The 20,640-nt window shown below is 36.8% G+C and overlaps 1 protein-coding gene across 5 annotated transcripts in view; it reads left to right on the plus strand.

Annotated features, from left to right (window-relative positions):
- The window catches only part of SLC44A1 (solute carrier family 44 member 1), a 98,746-nt gene that overhangs the window by 41,791 nt on the left and 36,315 nt on the right, over nt 1-20,640 (plus strand). For 4 of the 5 annotated variants that reach the window (XM_059873563.1, XM_059873567.1, XM_059873566.1 and 1 more), the window contains exons 6-15: nt 2,614-2,783; nt 4,586-4,675; nt 6,813-6,940; nt 7,964-8,150; nt 10,099-10,264; nt 12,931-13,087; nt 13,529-13,612; nt 14,678-14,815; nt 16,521-16,757; nt 18,347-18,427. In XM_059873563.1, the coding sequence (XP_059729546.1) occupies nt 2,614-2,783; nt 4,586-4,675; nt 6,813-6,940; nt 7,964-8,150; nt 10,099-10,264; nt 12,931-13,087; nt 13,529-13,612; nt 14,678-14,815; nt 16,521-16,757; nt 18,347-18,427 (1,438 nt within the window). Of the gene's footprint in view, nt 1-2,613; nt 2,784-4,585; nt 4,676-6,812; nt 6,941-7,963; nt 8,151-10,098; nt 10,265-12,930; nt 13,088-13,528; nt 13,613-14,677; nt 14,816-16,520; nt 16,758-18,346; nt 20,633-20,640 lie in introns of those variants that run through there. The other variant, XM_059873568.1, reaches the window with a different exon arrangement.

Raw genomic sequence — 20,640 nt, forward strand, 5'->3', positions numbered from 1 at the left:
TGTTTTCTCTTTGATGCCCAGACTTCTTCACAGCTTCAGCTGAGGCTGTCAGTGGACTCTTACCATCCATCTTCAAGGTATTATGTCCAACTTTGACAGAGTAGTACAGTCTGGCAGTGCAGTTAGCAATATGTATTTCTTCTACACCCCATCTAGATCAGCCTCTGTAGACATGACTGCGTGTTTAGAGGACCCTGGAGGAAAACCTGTCCAGTCTCCTGCAGCATTTATCTATAAACCAGCTGTGGCGAGCTGTGCCAAGGGACTGCCCTGTAGAGGTTATAAAGAGCAGCTAGCAGTGTTATTCCAACTGGAATCCCCCTCCCCTCATACAGGTTGCTGAACTACTCCTGTACAAACACAGGTGTAGTAGTGAGAGGAAAAAATTCTTTGAAATCTAATACTTGAGTAATCAGATGGCTCTCCTAACTTCATTTCAATAATGCTTTAAAAGCTTCTGAGACCATCATCTACTGGCTTCAACTTTATTCATTCTTGTTTATGATTAAACATCATGTTGCTATTCTTAGAAATATTTCCTTTTCAGTAGGTAATATATCAAGATATAATCAAGAGTTCGTATAAAATAGCACAAGTCAGAGAGAATAGATCTAATATTGTGTTTTTTATTAGGACACTTTACCTCACCTACTCATTCAGTCAGAACCACTGGAGCAGAAGCAGATCTCAAAAGTGGATTCTCAGGAGTCCCATTTACTCAAGAAAGCTTGTAGGAACCACTAACCTATTTTTTTTTTATTAATTAAAACAAACTTAGCAATTAATTACTGCACATGAAAATAGGTAACTTAAAATAGGTAGTGAAATTGCTTTAGGTTAAGGGATATTAGATGATTAATATAAACTCTGATGCAAAAAGCATGTTTTCTTTCATTGGGATGTATTTTGGAAGAATACTTTAATCCCATTAGTCCCTTTTCAAAGTGAGTATTTTTGCATTTGGATGCTGGAATAACATTCTTTTGCCTACTCCCACCTCAAAATTTGGGCTTTGTTGCTAGTAGTGACAACTTACAAATGCTCTAAGATTTCTGTAAAGTTGTAGCAGTTAACAATTGGATAAACCTCTCAAATGTCAGTCTTTTTCACTAATACGGCATATAATGAACAGTCATATTCCAAAAAAGGTTATGTTTTAAGAGGCTAAGAGGATACATGGGTTGCCTTTTAAGTAGGGCAGCCATCATTATGGGGGGTTTTTTTAACAACTGTGACTAATGCACATTTTTTTGCTGTGCTTAACTGCTGTATTCATTCCTACCCAAAAGTAGACCATCAATATGAGCATCTCCAAATGCATTTACCTACTCAGCGCAGTAAGCCTAGAACCATAAAATTTGCAATCATCAGTGACTTTAAACAAAAACCTAGGATCTTCTAATTAATTACCTAGATTTGGCAGGTGATAATTTCTTTTCAGAATAGTTACACTTAATGGTTTTCAGCATGTTATCCTTTTTCCCCAGAAAAACAATGGATAGGAAATATGTGCCTAAGGCAGCTGGTTTTTCACTATGTGTTTAAAATGATGGTTAGAATTTTGGAAAAACATGGCTTTAAAAATAGTTATTGAGGACAGAAAATGGTTGATTTATAGGTCATTGCTGAAATGGGGAAACTGCAGAAGATTATGTTCATTGCTGGTATAGTCCACTGCAGTCTTTCAAGTAAGGAACATTGAGCAGGTAAAACAATAGAAAAGACTTTTTTTTCATTGGATCCAATTACAGGAAGGATCATGTAATTGATGTCTGAAATGTAATTGGGAATTGATCAAATGATGCAATAGGCCACTTTGAGATCTGACATAGTTTATGACCAAGGCGGACTGCTACTGAATGGGAGACATTTAGAAAACAAAATTACCCACTCTTAAAGGAAAGTTTTTGCTCTCTTTTATCTTTCTTTGATAGCAGGTTTTTCGGAGCATTCTACAAAGTTTAGTGCATAGTCTCAATAGCTTTTTGTGAGGGTCTTTCCAAAGCAGTTCAAAGTGTTAGAGGCATCCTGGCATGTTTTGCATAGTTTTAACAAAGTGAATGAATCTAAACACTGTGATTGTAATATTCAGTACAAGAACTAGCTTAGTATGGGGAAAGACTAGTAATAAATACATTTGTTTTGCTTGGCAGTAGTTGCGAATGCTGATGTCCTTTAGGACAAAATATATACTTTCAAGAATATTGTTATTCTGCAATTTCTTTTGCTGCAAATATGGACCAGTATTCCATTCTAAAATGAGTGAAAGGCATTGTTTCAGCTGCTGGTTCACCACCTGACACTTGAAAGAAAGACATTTAAGTGGAAATAGGAACATACTTTCTGTGCCTTGTCATTTAAGGGTGGGAGGGTGATAATATCCTATTGGAATGTACATTCCAGCCTCACAGGGTTGTTTGTAAGAACTGCATCACTTTTCATTATGATCATCCTCATTTCAGCAGCACTTGTGCATTCAACACATGGTTTCTGGTTATGATGTTATAAGGGTGGAATGATTGCATCCATTCACCTTTCATTTGTGTGTTGATGTGGCATTTATATTAAGTAGGAGTAATTTTTTTTTCTGATTTTTTTTTCTTGTGTCACCAGTGCACCTATTCCATTCTTCCATCGCTGTGCTCCTGTGAACATTTCCTGCTATGCCAAGTTTGCAGAGGCCCTGATCACCTTTGTCAGTGACAGTAGTGTCTTACACAGGCTGATTAGTGGAGTTATGACCAGCAAAGAAATTATAATGGGACTTTGCTTGTTATCACTAGGTAATTGTTTTTCTCATTATTAGCTATTTCTTAGTGTACTCCATTAGGAGGTTGTTAACACACTCTTGCCACAATATGAACAAAACACCTGTATAATAGCAACAATCCCTTAGAAAATTATTCAGAATGCTTTTTTAAAATTTTATTTGAGAGCTGGGTAACTTATTCATAAGTAATATACTGGTTTTGTTTCTCTTACACTGATTATGAGATGGAGGATGCATGGCTGTTAATTAGCCGACATTAGTTTTGATATAGTTAACACAGCATCCATTTTTTCTTAATTTTTTTTATAGTATTCCCCTTTTCCATTTGTAGTAGTCATCTTCTACCAACTCAAGTCCAAATCAACCCTTTCCAAATAAAAAGGACAGACTGAGAAATGCAAAGTAGCACACTCCGACTGGATGTAGGGGATTTAATTTGTTTTATTTAACATACTTGCACAAAGATACGGGAACTTTAAGACTGAAAACAAGAAAATTAGGTGCCCATTTGTTGCATTGTATGTTACCTCCTTCTTCGTCTTCCTTCAAAATTAAAAGCTTCAGGTCTTTGAAAATCTCAGCCTTTTCTGAAGAGCTGGAAATTCCCAACAGTACAAAGGTGCTGAATTATTTCTATAGCTGCAAGATGCCTCTAGCCTATTAAGTGACACTTTGTGTTACACTGAAGAGCTCTTTTAACAAAGTCATCTTGTTTGAGGTGGAATGTTGCCCACCGAGATAAATTGCTTTCCTAGTGAGTCTATTTTACTCACCCAAAGTATAAAATCTGAAATCCTAAAATGGAAGTATCATGATATTAGCTATGCATATAAGTGGTGTATTATTTAGGAAGAAACACTGCAAAGCTGTATCAAATATAGGGGTCCTTTGTTTTCAGTTTGCTTTTGTGGTTAAAAAAAAGGGCAGGGGAGAAGGAAGGGAAAAGGAATGGAAAGAGGATGCTAGATACCATTAACCCCTTCTACATGCACACAAAAGACCAGTGTGTATTTTTTTCAATAGCGTGTAGCTTGAAAGCTGTTTACTGTAACATCTTGACAGCATCAGTATTTGGTAATAATGGTAGAAAACTCTTTGAAATCTGAAAGCTAGTGGCTGATTTGCAGTGCTGCTGTTCAGTTAGAGTCAGAAGTTAGTACAGAATTTACATATAGTTAATTTTAAAAATAGTTTTCATAATTTCATAGTTAAATGCAAACTATTTGTTTTAAAACAGTGGGTTAGACTGTGATTCAAAAAGCCGGGTTCCAGTGGCTTGCATGTAACTGCTGAACACAAATGTGTGTATGTTAAAATATGAATATGTACTTGTACACACCACTCACTTAGCCTTAGCTGCTGTATAGTTTTTTTACTTATGACTGGCATGACATTCTGGAATACACAGATACCATATTAACTACACTGATTTGACATGTGTATCTGAGTTCAGACTCTGCTCTGGTCCTCTAGAGGTGTGCTCATGTTACCAGACTCAAAGTACTGTCATGTCTTGCTGTCTGTTTGGTCATTGCCTAAGTACATCTCTGTCTGTATGCATGCATTATGTCTTGTGTTTAATGTATTGTGTAAATGTATTTATGCTGGCTTTGTTTTAATCAACATTATCAAAGCAGAAGCTGTAGAGGTGCCTAATTTTCTTAACTATCTATTCAGTGAGCTTGTAAGCCTCAAAAAAGAAATGTCTGTAAAAATTCTATTAGAAGGCAGTTCTCTTAGTACAGTGGGAAAATTAGGAAGGCTATATCTACTTGAAGTAATTAGTCTGCTTATTTTCTTTGTCTTCTTTTGCAGTATTGTCCATGATTTTGATGGTTATAATAAGGTACATTTCAAGAGTACTTGTCTGGATTTTAACAATTCTTGTCATTCTGGGATCGCTCGGTAAGTCTTGTTTGTCTCCCACTTTGAGTGCCCAGTTCTAATCCTTGTGCTCCATTTCCTTAGCCCAGCTACATTCCATACACAGCTTGGATCATGCATTTCCCTTCAGCCTTTTTTTTTGAGTCCCTTTCCTGACGCACATCCAAAATGCCACCTTAGTATTGCAGGTCTCTCTCAGAGAGTACATTGCTCCTTGAATATTTGCACACCCTGCTTGGCAGTCAGTCTTCATGTCAGCCTAGCTCACTAGAGCCCATGGGTGACAGTGCAGGAGATTGCTCACAGCACTTGTAGCACAACCCTAAATGTTGCCTGCTTCTTAACCTGCCCTCCAAACAGGTCAGCAAGGCAGCTAAGCCTGGGTGTGTCTGTTGGTACTCCCACACCTTGGCTAGTGCATGAAGAAATCAAAGGGAACTATTGCTTATGCAGCTGAATATATTTACAACTCTGACATGTTCATCAAGCACTTCAGTTCTCTGAATAGCTCTTTAGGACCTGTTTTTGAAGAGAGGAAGGAAAGGTGCTTGTCTAGCTATTCTAATTAAATCCTTGTATTTCTGTATGACTCAGGAGCACCTGCATGACCCAGATCATATGTGAAATGCCACCAGGCATGCTATCTTGGAAATGACCAAAGGTTGTCTCTTCCAAAATGATGTATCTTGTGTGAAAGTAGCCTTATTTTATCACATTAGCTTGTAAATTCATAAAACTAAAGTTTTCTACACTTATTACTGAGTAGCTACTCCAAAATGTCTGGACAAATGACTGCACAGAAAGAAAAAAATGGAATAATCATATTAGGAATCACTAGTGATCTAATTCTTGCAATTCAAGACTGCAGTGGGTGGAAAAAATTGGCAGACCATCTATATTTTTTTCAGGATCACTTTGGTTTTCTGACTCATGGCCTCACAATCTATGATCAGGGAAAACACAAAATGTGGATTTATTTTTCATTTATATTCTCTTCAGAAGCTGAGTAATCATGTTGAGTGAAATAGCTGAACAACTTATAATAATTTATAACTGGCATCTGTTGCTATGTTCTAAAAAGTTTCATCCATTATAATAATGGATTGAATAAAACCCTGTCTTTTATGACACATACTACTTATTCTGTCTTGACTGTTTGTTTAGGAGGTGTCAAAAGAACATTCTTCATTTTAGTCCTGAACAGAGTATGTTCACCAAAAACATGCAATCACAGAATCACAGAATGGGTAAGGTTGGAAGGGAACACAGAGGCTCATCTGGCCCAACCTCCCTACTTAGCTTATGCATTTGATTCAGAAATACCAGCAGAACAAAGGACAATTAAAAGAGAAAAGAAATGTACCAGGGAGGAGAGGTTATCTCCCTGAGGGGCTGGAGATCTGTGTTCAAGAAAAGTTCTGCCTTGGAAAAGCAGCTAGAATAGGAGAATGTTTTTCTGGCCATAAGGCTAGGATTAACATAACAGGGGTGAGAAGATAGTATCTCACATTGTATATGCCTCCTGTGCCTTTTACTGATGTTTTTTCTAGTGTCCAAGGCATTGTCTGAAGCAAGTTTAGCTACTTATCATTAAGGTGTGGTTTCCAGCATCAGGCTGATGCATGTTGTTTTGATTAGTGTTCCCAGGAATGGTAGACTACTTGTTTTGTTGTTATTTCACATCTTAATCCAAGGGTCTGTCTCTGTTTCCCCTCCTAAATTCTTACTCCCTGCATTATTGTACACACCAATAAATTTATACATACAGCCTACCACAAAACTATTTTTTCTTTCTTTTGTTCTTTTATTACCTGTCTAGTGGGAGCTGTGCTGTTTACTGTTAGGGCTTTCCATGAAGTAGTCCTTCAATGGAGTTTACCCTAAAACACAGGGTCAAGGTTCTGCAAGAGTCTTAAGTGGTCATAGTATGGTGAGACTGTGAAAAGAGTATATTCACTTGAGAAGAGGGCAACAGAAGAGAACTAGGTACTTCTACCTCCTCTCAAGTTCCTGTTGGGTTGAGCATCAGTGCTCTTGAGTATTCAATACCAGACTAGACTTGAAAGGAAAGAGCTGTTTTATTTCTCTGGGACTAGGTAGTCTATATCACACAGAAGATTCATTTATTTATCCTTCTTGTTTTCTCACTAAAACATAGGTGGTACAGGAGTCCTGTGGTGGCTCTATGCTAAACAACGAATGTCTGCTGGTGCTCTTGAGACCCAAATAGCCAAAGACAATCTTCAGGCTCTCTTGATCTATGCCATTGCAGCTACAGTCTTCACGGTATGCTTTGCTAATGATTGTATTATTTTCTGCTCTTGTCTTCCTGTTGGTCTCTATTTTTTATTCAGGTAAAAGCATTGTATTGCACACATCTTGGAACAGTTTATTGCCACAATTTCTGTGGAAGTGACTTTCTTTCATTATGTTATTTTTTTAACTTTTAGGAATTGTTATCTAACACCTGATTATGAGTCAGGGGAGACTTTCTAGGAGCTGTTCTCTATTATCTGATTTTGAGTCAGGAGAGACTTTCTAAGCCTGAAGCTACTTTTATCTACTGTAAAATGTCCACAGGGACTTCCAAGAATAGGTACGATACTGGACTGCCAATCCAAAGAGATTTTTCTTTGGTTCTCAGTTCAGAGTACTGAGTCATTTCAGTGTATTTAAAAATCCTTAGCCTACTTCTGAAAGAAGTTGTTCTTAAATCATTGTGAACTGAAATACTAACACCATTTGAACCAATCTATCTTCTTTGGGCCTTGCTGTTAATTCAGAGTCACTGAATTTACTACCGGAAACTGACCATGTTTGATTAACTTCACAGGATTTGTAGACTCCCTCTTCTGTTCTTCTTGTTGCTTCACATCCTAATCCAAAAGTTCCTCTCCATTCCTTCTCCTAAAGTCTTACTCCCTGTGTTAATATACACATATATACATACATCCTGTAAGACCACCACACCATGGTCAGATATAAATTTTAAATTACCTTTCTTAAAGGTAATTAAAGGTTAAAACTGGCTGATTTCACTGCTTTGTAAAACATAATTGAGGATAGAACCTGGTCTTGTCTCATCAGCTTAAGGCTGATGATGATTCCAAATACATAATTATGAGAATGGAATTCGTCAAAAATATAATTTGGAAAATAATTTATCACCAGAAGAAGCTGATAGAGGTTTTACATTTTGATCTTGTGATTTTATAGATAGAGTATGTTTTAATTTAGTGTGTTTGAATATCCTAGCTGTGCAAAAGAGTATCTTGATTCTAAATGTGATTTGGAAACTTCCCCCTTTAGGTTATCTTGTTCTTGATCATGTTAATTATGCGCAAAAGAGTAGCTCTCACCATTGCCTTGTTCCACGTGGCTGGCAAGGTCTTCATTCACCTGCCACTGTTAGTCTTCCAGCCATTTTGGACATTCTTTGTGCTTATCCTCTTCTGGACATACTGGATCACAGTCCTGCTTTTTCTTGGTACTACAGGTAAGCAGTCACTTACTTTAAATAATTTTCACTTCATTTTTGTATGATTTCTAGCAGAGTTGACTAAAAAGCCAGTGGGAATCTCAAAGAAAAAAGCCCACTTGTTGTGCTTCTATTCCTGTCTGCTTCACTGACTTCAGGTTATTGTGCATGTGAGTCTTCATTCCCAGCATGGTACTTTGTGTATTAGGCTGGCTTTTTGATTTGATGCAAGTTGGCTTGCTGCAAACCATGAGATGCTAATAATAAAACTGCTATAGCAATTTTTCAAATAATTTCCTCTAATTTCACACACAAGTTAAAGACAGCATAAACTTCGAGTCACCAAGTATTGCAGACAGTACTCACACAGATGAGTATACTGTAAGGGAAGGGCCATTGCAAGCAATTACTGCATCCCACAATGTAAATATTGTGATTTTAGTTTTCAGTTGTTTCGAACTTAGGTGTCCAGTATTATTCCAGAATCAATCACTGTATTCTGAGAGCAGCCGATGTACTACTAATTCCTACCTGTTCTTCAGTATGTAGAAGGTGAAAGCTTTGTTTGTATTCAGGGTCTGACAAGAGCTTCTAGAATTAATCAACCCCATAGGTCCAAGTCTTAGTTACTTCAGCAAAAAAAAACCACCAGAGCAGATGCTTTTTAAAAAGTCTGTTATTTTGCAGTACATAGTAGGCAACAGAGACAGTCATTCATTATTAAATGTCTTAAAATTTTGAAACATGTTGTTTGCTACTGACCCAAAAGTAGCAGTGTTTCAAGTCGCAAGGCTATTTCACAGTAATACAAGATAAATATTTTTCATATCCTGAGTTCTTACCAAAGGGTTGGAGGCAATAGAATTCACATCTTCCTGTTCTCATTACTGATGGAATTTTTAGTTTTCATTGCATACTGTGCTATGTGCAGAAAATGGTCACCACTGAAAGTCTCAGTCCTATGCTTCATTTTCTGAGTCAGACCACTGCCCAGGCACTAAATTTGTAGGAGAATGTAGTCTGATATCATAGTTAACTGACAGAACCCTTCAAACTGCCTTGATTTTGGAAAAGCTATTTTATCTTTTTAGCTTATATATACTCAGTATCATCATTATTATCAGTTAAACTGTTTGTGCAAATAAGGCCAAATCCTTGTTCACCAAAACCAGAATTATTTCAATAGTTAACTTATTGACAAGAAATCATTCATTTTATATGTAAGTATAAAAACATAACTAAGAATGAGGGTAAGGTGCTGTCAGTACTAAGTCAAAACAGTGCTTTTCAAGGTAAGCACTTTATACACAAAAAGTTCCTTGCAGTGTTTTTCTGAATCTCATCAGCTGTTCATGTAACTGTTGTATAAGATGAAACATCTCACTGTGCATTAACACATCAAAATAGAGCTTATCTTAGGAGTGTTCTGACATGCTGTCAGTCTCTATGATATTGCTATTCATATTAGACAAAGAGTCAATAAGTTCTTGAATATATTAAATCATATACTTAGAATTTCTAAGGCTGCTCCATATGTCTGTTACTAGCTTTAAAGCTACAAAAGCTTACCATAGGGAAAACAAAAGTGACTGTTAATGTTGACATCTAGATGTAAGGAGCTGATACTGATTCCTGCTGTATGAAAAATATTGATAAGGCAGAAAACTCAAATTAGGAATGACTGAAGCAGACTTCCATTATGTTTAACTATATGAATTTTTGTTATGAGATGGTGGTTAGTTGTGGAATTTTTTTTTAGTGTATTTTTTTCAAATACTATTATACTTATTGTCTCAAAAGCTCTATCTTTCTTAAGAACAATCTTCCTAAATGTGGCATATAAAAATATGAGTAGAAACTAGAGGAGTTTCTGCTGTAACTGGTTATAACCTGCTAATAACATATGCTTCCTTCATTATAAGTTGATGTAACCATCGTTTTCTTTTTTACCCTAATTCATTTCTAGGTAGTCCTGTCCCAAATGAGGAAGGATTTGTTGAATTTCGGATGGTAGGTCCTTTGAAATACATGTGGTGGTACCATGTAGTAGGACTCATCTGGATCAGCGAGTTTATCCTAGCCTGTCAGCAGATGACAGTAGCAGGGGCTGTTGTAACATACTATTTTACAAGGTAAGGCTAACCTAGATAGCTCTATCTTGAGTAGCCTACACATGGGGAGAATATTTCTGTCCATTGGGAAAGCAAGGGAACAGTTAAATTGCCTTGACCCTTTTTAAATAATGTAAATTCCTGAACTATCTGTTTTGGCATTTATAGATGGCATTCATGACATATAAGACTTGAAGTATTATTTGCCTTGTAATCTGTGCACATTCTACAGGTATAGGTGGTTGTTTACAAAGTAGGATGAGTCTGGAAGGTCATCTGTTTTGCTAAATAATTAATGCTGGTAAGATCTGTAGAAGTTAAAAAATAATGAAAGCAATTGATTATTATTTTAATTGCAAAACAATGCCCTTTAAATTATTTACAGTGCTTCGCTAAACTTCATTAATCTTTCCTTCAAAGTATTACTTAAGATCGTATTAGATTAATAATTTACATATAGATCCCAACAAGATAATATAAAAATAAAAATTCATGTAAAATTTTAAAGCTCCATATTTTATTGCTGTACTTGTGAACTAAATTGTGTATCAGTTTTTTCAGTAATGTCTGGAGGTATTTTTCAAGTGCATGATTCAGATCACAAATGTTTAATTGCTTTGTCTTTTTAATTGAGGCTGTAACCTGAGCTACATTTGACTCCTTTTCTGCTCTACTCTTTAAAATAACATCAAAAGCAAGGAATCAATTTATTGTGCTGTCAGAAGTTTTGTTATTTTATTAATGATGAAGTTCTCCAGTATACCAATCAAATACACCTATGAAGTTATTACAAGATGTTACAGGGATGTAATCTTGTGAATAATTAATCTAGACTGAGTACAGAATGAGGAGAATACAGAGGAAAGAGAATAACTCTGCACTGAAATAGATTGCTTAGCAATGTGTATGCTTCATCTGTAAGTTTATGTATTTCCTGTCACCTGAGGGTGAATGATTTTAGTTTCATCCATACCCTATAATTCCATAACTGCAATTTTATTTTAAGTTAGTAAATACTCATTTCTCTCTGTTATCTTCTTTTTGCATTTTAAGGTACAACCGTAATTTGAAAAGTGACTTGTAAAAACAGAAAAGGCATTAATTTGCACTTACCCATTATTTTGCATATGAACAGCTTTCCAAATCAAATGAGATGAGGTTTATCCATGGAGAAATGTTTTATACATGTTCACTGCTCATTCACTTTAGCCAGATGGATTCCTTTTAACTCAGGCAGTAACAGGCCTCAAAGTGTTTTGTGTTACAGACTTTGCCCTGAAAATGAGGAAGTGTTTGGGTTGCCTGAGCATAAGACTCAAGCAATTTATGTGATTGTGCCTAACAGGGAGTAAAATTTGTCTTCCCCAAAAAGCTAATTGGAATAAAATACACGGTAAACCTGCTTTGATCATTAATATATCAGGATTACATTATGCAGATATTAGATATTGGAATGAAGAATCTACTTTTGTTTTCTTTTCTGAGTGAAATTCTCATCTCTCCCAAGCTAGGGAGAGCCTTTGTGTTTTGAATGTTATCACATGTTTCTTAGTATGCTTATTATCATGCTTTTATTTCCAATAAAGAAGAAGAGCCATTCTTTAAATGTTTAATTAGTGCTATCCTTTGAGAGAGATGTATAAATTAGTTTCTTGGTAGAAAAGAATAATGGCTTTAAACTGTGAACGTGAATATTTATCTGATAAATTAAAAGCTGTAGAAAAAGAGCATAGAGGAGAACAGGGAGAGGGACAGGGGTTAGGTGGAAACATACCATCCTTCCAAGGGTCCCAATGACGTCTCGTGGCTTCCCTCCATCTGGTCTTCTTGGTGGCGACGGTCCCCTGCACCCCAAAAAGTATAGAATCCACTGGATTCATATACATTTGGGCCAGGTAGGAAGGCCTAGAGGGGAAGTGTGACACTGTCCCTTGCAACACTGTGGATTTGTTACATCATGTTGCAGAGCTCCAGTGCAATATCTGGGGGCCTCTTGTGAGGGGAGCTTTTGATGGCCCTTGACACCACATCTGCTGTCATTCACGTGGATGTCCTGTAGTTGTGGCTTTCCCCGTGACTGCAGCTGGGTGGGTCTGCCCAGCAGAGTATTGGCATTCACTGCCTCTCACCAGAGGATTTTCACATGCCCAAAACCTCTCCTTTCCACCCCCACCCTTTGGTGTGAGGGCCTGGGCAAGTCTGGCAGCTGATAGCCCTGGGGCTGTGGTCTCCACCCCAAAGGTGTGAGGCTTAACTCTCCTATGAATGAATTCTTTTTTCCCCAGCCCAGAATTGAGTCACTTTCTCTTATCTCCATCAACTTCCAGTCCAGGGCCTCAGTCAGGAGGCTCATTCAGGGTGTGGTGGTCTTCCATGCAGCTTTTGTTAAAAAGTTGTGCTATAATAGGCAAAAGTCCTTCATAAAAATGCTTAAGCCATAAACCATAACATTGCAGTCCCCAACAGTATGACGTGCCAATTCCTAATCCTGGTCCTGCATTAGAGACAAATTTGTGAGTTACACAGATTGTCAGGGTGGAGTGAGCAATATATCCTGAAAGCTAGTATGAGGATAATTTATTCCTTTTGTACATTATTTTATTGAGAATTTGTAGCACTTCTAGATGATACCACTTAAATACTGATCATTCTATTTCTTTTTTTTTTTTTTTTTCTCTTTTCAACAGGGAGAAAAGAAATCTGCCATTTACTCCTATTCTGGCATCTGTTAATCGCCTTGTTTGTTACCACCTAGGAACAGTAGCAAAGGGGTCTTTCATTATCACACTAGTGAAGATACCACGAATGATTCTTATGTATATTCACACACAACTCAAAGGAAAGGTAAGAGAAACAGATTCCATTTTCTTATCGAAACTCAAGGCTTGATACGTTTACCTGTTTATTTAGTCAATGTGGGAGGATGGAAGTCTTGTTTCAGAATAGATCAGGGTAACAAGAAATTCTTCACTGTGAGGGTGGTGGTGAGACACTAGAACAGGTTACCCAGAGAAGTTGTGAATATCCCATCCCTGAAAGTGTTCTTGGTCTTGCTGGATGAGGTTTTGAGCAACTTGGTCTAGTGGAAGGTGTCCCTGCCTGTGGTGTTCGGAGTTCCTTCCAACCCAAACCATCATATTCTCTGAATATTTAGACTTTATAGACCATGGGACTGATACAGATTGCTTAAGTTAGCAGGCTGAATATTAGTTACTGCAACGCAAGGGAATATTGTTTCCATAAAAACTCTTTATCTATGTTTTCCCACATTCTGTGTTTTTCTAGGAAAACGCTTGTGCTCGCTGTATGCTTAAAGCCTGCATTTGCTGCCTTTGGTGTCTAGAAAAGTGCCTGACATATTTAAATCAGGTAAGATTTTCCATATTTAAGTTTTATGTAAGGGCTGATATTAGTATATATATTCCCAGAGTGCAATCTGATGACGACAAATAATGTATTGTACTTTGGAAGTGTACTTGAATGACAGAACTTCAGTCTTGTCTTCATTACTGAAATTGCACTGCATATCACTACATTGATCTTTGGAATATAAACAAGAACTAAAAAATAGCCCATGTTCATTTTCGTGAACATGATTTCTAAACTTTATAACAATTTGTTTAGTGGTTTAGTGGAGACATTCCCTCTTAGGTCTGTCTACTCAGTCAAACTACATCTGAGTTTCAAAATATTTTTGTTATGAAAAGAGGATAAAGCTTTTCTATGTGTAATATTTAAGATTCTCACAGTGCAGAAACTATACAAAACATCAAATCGTCATCATCATCTAGAAAGGAGAAAAAGAGTTGCAAAGTGCAACACACTAGCTAGTCCTTGTAAAAGAGGGTTTATGGGCCATAAATATCACATAAATAAATACCAGATACATAAATATCTTGTATATAACATCTCTTTCACTGTTGTTAATTTTTTTATTTGTGAAAATGTAGAAAATAAAATCATAAGGAAGCATTTTAAATGCCTCAATGTAATCCTTGAAAACTGTCCTCACTAACCTTGAATGCAGTCTAGTTAAGTATTTAGAAATTATCTTGGTTGACTTGTATGACACTCAGATTCTTTTGTATTTCCAGATTGGTTTTTTTGGAACGATTTAATTTCTGTAGCTATGCTACTGTTCACCTCCTCCTGCAGATGAATTGCAAAATCTGTTTAATGAGTTTTTTTGAACAAACTTGTTAATGCATAAATTATGAGCAAGAGAGGAGAAGAATAGTAATTCTTTACCTCATATAATCTTCTGTCAGCTGGTTCATATTGCTTGATTCAACAACTCTCAAGGGAATTTTTGTTCATTAAAATCATATGATGAATGTGTCTTACTCAAAGCTGTATCTTCCCCCTCACCTTTCCCACCCTCCATCTGAAATACCTGATCATTCTATGAATAAATCTTGAATCTTCTTTTCTCAGAATGCATATACAGCCACAGCTATCAACAGCACCAATTTCTGCACCTCAGCAAAGGATGCCTTTGTTATCCTAGTGGAAAACGCTTTGCGAGTGGCTGCCATAAACACAGTTGGGGATTTTATGCTGTTTCTAGGAAAGGTATGTCTGCTGCATACAGCTGTTACAGACCTATGTAGGAGCAATCTTTCTTTAGCAATGGCTTGAACCCTAATTCAAAATGCCTTAAAAATCCCGTTTCTTGGTGTGCACTTTATTGCATCTAACTGCTTCATGTTAGGAAGGGACCATCCAGTATAGGGAGCATAAACAGATGATCCACTTAAATTTAGTAAAAGTGACTAGAGAGGAATAGCTCAAGTTTATGACACTTTTTGCATTTTTTAGGGAGTCAAGAGAAAAGTGATTAGAAAGTCTAAGGTTTTGATTTTGTAGTTAAGACATAGAATTGTAAGGAAAGGAAGCTTTTCTATTAAATTCTCTTTAGTATGGACTCTCTAGGTTTATGTTGAAAATTTGACACATTGATCACCTTTTATGACAAAATCAGACTGGAAGAGTATAGAAGCCTGCTATGAGGAACTGCCAGTTTAAGCAACTAAGTTAGTTTTACTGTGAGAATTAAAAGATCAGAATAATTTCTGTGATGAGTTAGCCTTTTGGGTTTCCAGCTAATGGAGATATACTGTGTGGAAATGTAATTCAGTGAATTATTTCTATCCTTAGAAGTGCCATAATTTACTGAAACAATTAATACCAAATTAATTAAATCACCTGTGCCTCAGTACCTGGACACTGGTTGGACTGATCTGTATTCCTTATTGCATCCCTCTACTTCTGTTAAATCAGAAGTTCAGTGGGCTGAACCTTGTATCCAGTAATTAAGTGAGTAAGATATGAGAAGGAATAAACACATAAGGGTACATATGTAAGTGCTTTGGAGAACCTGAAATTACATAACAAAGTTTTACTGAGGAATCTCAAAAGTGTTAGGAAACACTCCCTGAAAAGACATCTCAGATCATTAGAAAAATGTTTAGGTGACAGAAATGGTCAAATGAACAGTGCACATAAAAATCAGTATCAGCTAAAATAATGCTACACTGTCAGCATCTCCTCTACCAGTTCAATATGATAGTTTCGTGAAAGCTGACCTATTTTATGATTGTGTTTAGTTGCTATTCATAATATTACACACAGAAATATTCAGAAAGTTAATTGGCACCACCAATTTATCTTTTTGGTTTTGCCAAAACCAGACTGGTACCCAGTGGAATATCTGTTAAGGGCTAACACATAGTGTAGTTCTGTAGAGACTGTTACATGAAGTGCCTCATGTGAATTCTAATCTACTTTCTCTGTATGGAGAAGAAATAGATATTAAACAACTTGGAAGTTGTTTCCACTAGCAAAATGAAAAACATACCGTTCTCCTAATACCTAAGTTCTGCCTCCATCCCAAATAAAAAACCAACTGCGTGTTAGTTGATGCTTGGCATCTGGTTTTGAGGTTTATGTAATTGACAGGATAAAGTTGTTTTTTAGTGGAATATTGTATAACACTAGAATGATGACAGCAGAATACAAATGTAATTTTCTCTGAAAAATACTCTTTGTGATGAAGAATGTGTAACAATTGACTTGAACCTGCTGAAAAATGAGTTAAATGTCATTTATCCTCAGGGACATGGGGAATCCAGGAGGTAAAAATCTTGTTACCTACTATCTGTTATCTCTAGTTCTAACCCTGGCAGACCGAGAAGCATACTGTCTTAACACAAACAAACCAAACAAAAAATATCAAAAGGCTTTTGCCATTACAGTTGTCTACCATTTTCTTCTTCAGGTCCTGATTGTCTGCAGCACAGGTTTGGCCGGCATTATGTTGCTGAATTACCAACGAGATTACACCATCTGGGTGCTGCCACTCATCATTGTCTGCCTCTTTGCATTCCTGGTTGCTCACTGCTTCCTTTCCATTTATGAAATGGTTGTTGATGTCCTTTTCTTATGTTTTGCCATCGATACAAAATACAATGATGGGAGCCCTGGCAGGGAATTCTACATGGATAAAGTTCTCATGGTAAGTTTTTCCTTACTCTCAAAGTCTAAGGATCTGGTTCCTTAAAATAGGTATTTTGACAATGGAATGAATGCACTAGCTGAGTTCAATATGGGGGTTTTTTTGGTTGTTTTTTTTTTAACCTTGCCATCTTGTTCATGGCTTGATCAGGAAACAGTGTCATCTGATAAGCATCAAGTAAGTAATGATACTTCCTTCCTATTGTATTGGCTTCTATTTGCTAGCTATTGGATGAGCAGTGATCTTACAGAACCATACTCTTGGACATCATGTCTTGTAAATTACACAGTGCAGAATAAAAGAAACAAAACAAGGAAAGAAAACTTGGGGTTTTTTTACTTTCCCAAGAAGGACTTCTCTTTGGATATGAGAGAGAAAAAATATCAGAGTATTCTACCTCCTTCATAGATAATGGTTACAGTGGAGTTTTCATATAGGCATCAACCAGAATTGTCTCTGTCACACATACAAATACCAGGCTTTATATTCTGTCCTAGAGCCTGCATGCTTTGTCAAGGCCTTTTGCAAGGCCAATTCATTTTGTCCATTTTTATTCCATGTTATTCTCTGTTCACTATAACTAGAAACCAAGATAAAAAAATCTGCTTGTCAAGCCTCTCACTTGTTTGTTGCTTAGGAAATTTCTTGACAGTGTTTTTAAGTGAAAGGTGTAGAATATGTCTCTGTAAAATGTACCCTTGTGTATGCTAGAGGAAGAATCTCATGACTTCTTAGCACTTTTTTTCTTTTTTTCATTTTTTTCCTTTTTTTTTTCTTTTTGTGGGAAAACCATACCAATAATTTAGTGCTAAATTGTTTGTAAACCCCTATGGAATCTAGAGTATATAATAAATAAATCAGCTGCTGATTAGTTGCTTTTTAACAGAGTGAGAGTAAAATGCAGCAAGTTTTCTCAGAAGAAAGCATTGATATATTGTAAAAGCATTGTGGGTATCTTAAGTTAACAGTCAGTATCACAAAACCCCAGCAGCTAAAGTCTACTAACATTTTCTGCAGAATTCTTGCCTTTTAGAGAAAAATATTGCTTAAAATTTTATAGCACATTTTCTAATCTGCATGAAAAGGAGATTGTGATTTTGTGAAAAATGTAAGAGGTTGAATTGAGGACAGTTAGAGAAATCAGCCAAATCTTGCAAGTAATTATCTCCAAGTCCTTTTGTTTAATGGACTTCTAACATTAGGCACAGGATACAAGGCAATAAATGAGATTCTGGTGTGTTTGGGATATTTGTGGGGTGGTTTTTGGTTTGGTTTTGACTTTATTTTGTTTTTTGAAAATCAGCCTTTTACCTTCTTTCCCCATAAAGGAGAGCATTGCATGATAAATATGAAAGTTGTAAGAGTACACAAGGCAAACATCTGTCTGGCTTCCAGAATTAAGTGAGGGAGACCTTTGTGGTTATTTGGCAGGCTTTTTTGATACCTTGTGGTCCAGTCTAAGCAAGAGAAGTGGGAGATGGAAACTATCTAGATATTTTGAGTAGTTACATCTTGAAGTTTCTGTCTTGAGATTTAATGTTTGCAGTCTGCTCTATGAAAGCACTTGTCATTTCATTACTGTTTTTCAGGAGTTTGTGGAGAATAGTAAGAAATCTATGAAAGAAGCTGGCCGGGGAGGTGGAGCTGAGGGCAGAGAGCTAAAACCAATGGTAGGTGCAGATGAGGAGGTGGCGATCCTCCAAGAGTTTCACTTTTACTTCTTCTCCCTCTTTGTCTTTACTGACTGCACTTCTTCAGGAGAAGTTTTTGTTCTCTGTATCACTCAAGATGTTCTGCTTTTTCTGTTTGTGAGCTTGCCTATCACCTGGATGGCAGAGTTTTTGTCACAGCTGAGACCATCTCCTGTAAAAGTAAGATGAAAGGAACTGTTTCATATGAAACAAATGTAGTATCATTTCATTAGGATTAGTGATGCATGCCATGTGGTATATGCAGACAGCCCCAGTTGCTGAACAGTCTGAAAATAAGATGGCTTTGAGATTCTTTGGGCTCTTCTTAGCCCTGAGATGAACAATTTTTGCTCATCTTACATTCACTGCAAAAGCCTGAAATGAAGAACACTTACTGTGTGCATCCATTGTTGCAAAGTAAGACCAGGTATTCAAAGCCCTCACTAAATTATCTTACACAGTGCCAAGGAATTGGATACAGTGATTCCTTTCAACCTGCTCAAATGACATTTCTCCCAGTTGTTTGTTTTATTGCCAACTACTTATGTTGCTTGTCTCTTGTGTGCTCTTTCCATCTCACACTGTCAGATGCACAGACAGTGAACAATGCATCATTTATGCTTCTGCAGCCTGTTTTACTTCTGGTGTGCCTGTTAGGAAGGCATTGCATGTCTGATTAGCCTGGAATAAGAACACTATACATGGTACAGATAACAGATAGGAGGATAAGTTTGGAAGGTGGAGAACAGAGGGCGTATAACAGAGAGCCAGGCTGGGCAAGGTATGATTTGTCATCGTACATTATGACTTTGTGAAACAGAATATTTTTCCATCATCACTTTCTCTGAGTGTTTGGGGTCTTATTCATTTCCGTACCATGGGGATCATTTTTTAACCAAATGGAATCTAAATAAGTGTGTGCTAACAGAAGAATTTCTTTTTCCAACAATGTATGTGAAGCCATGTTGCATGAGCATTTTTTGACTAAGCTGGAATGGGTTCCTGCTATAGACTGGATAGATGTGTAGCTTTGCGTGTTTTGCTATTTCATTATGGCATACCAGTTTCTAGATTTGCTTATGCCTAAATGCTGCTGTGTTTATACATAAAAAAAAACTAATTCTATGCTCATTTACTGTTTTCTTCTGGGAGTAATTCTAGCTGGTCAAGCAGACACTAATGTTGGGATTTTCAGAGCGAGCTAATTGCTGTAAATGCAAATGTGCCATGAAAATTATTGAGAATTGGGTGTGCAAACTCTCTAGTCACATGCACAAAAAATTCAGTTCAAAATTTTATGTTAAACTCTGTTTCAAAGAATTGGTTTACCTTAAGTGGTTTTCCATTTTCACTGTTGTCAGAGCTGGCGCCTGACTGCTACTTACACTTTTGTACTTGACTGCCTGAAGCTTGGATGTTAAAAAACTTTATTCACCCCCACCCCTTGTAGAAGTGCAAACCAAGTACTTGCAAACCAAGGGTGGTTTTCTTCTTAGACGAAATTTTTTAATGGACTCTTAGCCTGGTACTGGTTGAAAGTCCTCTTAGGATGGCTGGAGAAGATGCTGAGCACTTGAGGCTCAGAGTGGAAGTCTCCTGCTGAATTACTCCCAATTCTGCTGCTCATGTGAATGTCTTGTTTGGAACTGTTTGGGCCTTGTTTTGGTTTGGGTTTTCCATTTTTGGGCATTCAGCTCCAGTTGATTTGATTATGAAATACTAGGATCTCACTTCCTGATCACGATGGGACACAGTAGTTGAATTTCAAAGACCTTTCCCCAAATTGGAGGGCCTCAGTTATAGCTAGAATAGGATCATTCATAAATCTATTTTGTAATGATAATGCCCGTAGTCCCAAAATTGCGTGTCTAAAAATTAGATCAACACTACTTTTTACTCTTTTTTCAAACAGAGTCTTTACTGGTTTGCTTCAGTTTCCTTGAAATGTGGATATTTCTTAGATATGACAATTATTTCTTAAAGTGAAATGCCCTAAGTGCAGTTGTATTTAAAATAGATATTAGAAGCGGAGATGAGAAAACACTTTAGGAAGTTCTATTCTTGTATCAGGGTGCAACAAAAAAACCTTACCTTTTCATGCTTTTTTCTTTATGGCTTCCAGTGACCCCTTTGACTCAATTTCTCCTTGTCCTTTGGCATCTGTCTAAGACTGTACTGTATGACTTTGTTTT

The sequence above is a fragment of the Haemorhous mexicanus genome, chromosome Z (assembly GCF_027477595.1).
Source record: "Haemorhous mexicanus isolate bHaeMex1 chromosome Z, bHaeMex1.pri, whole genome shotgun sequence".
NCBI classification, from domain to species: domain Eukaryota; kingdom Metazoa; phylum Chordata; class Aves; order Passeriformes; family Fringillidae; genus Haemorhous; species Haemorhous mexicanus.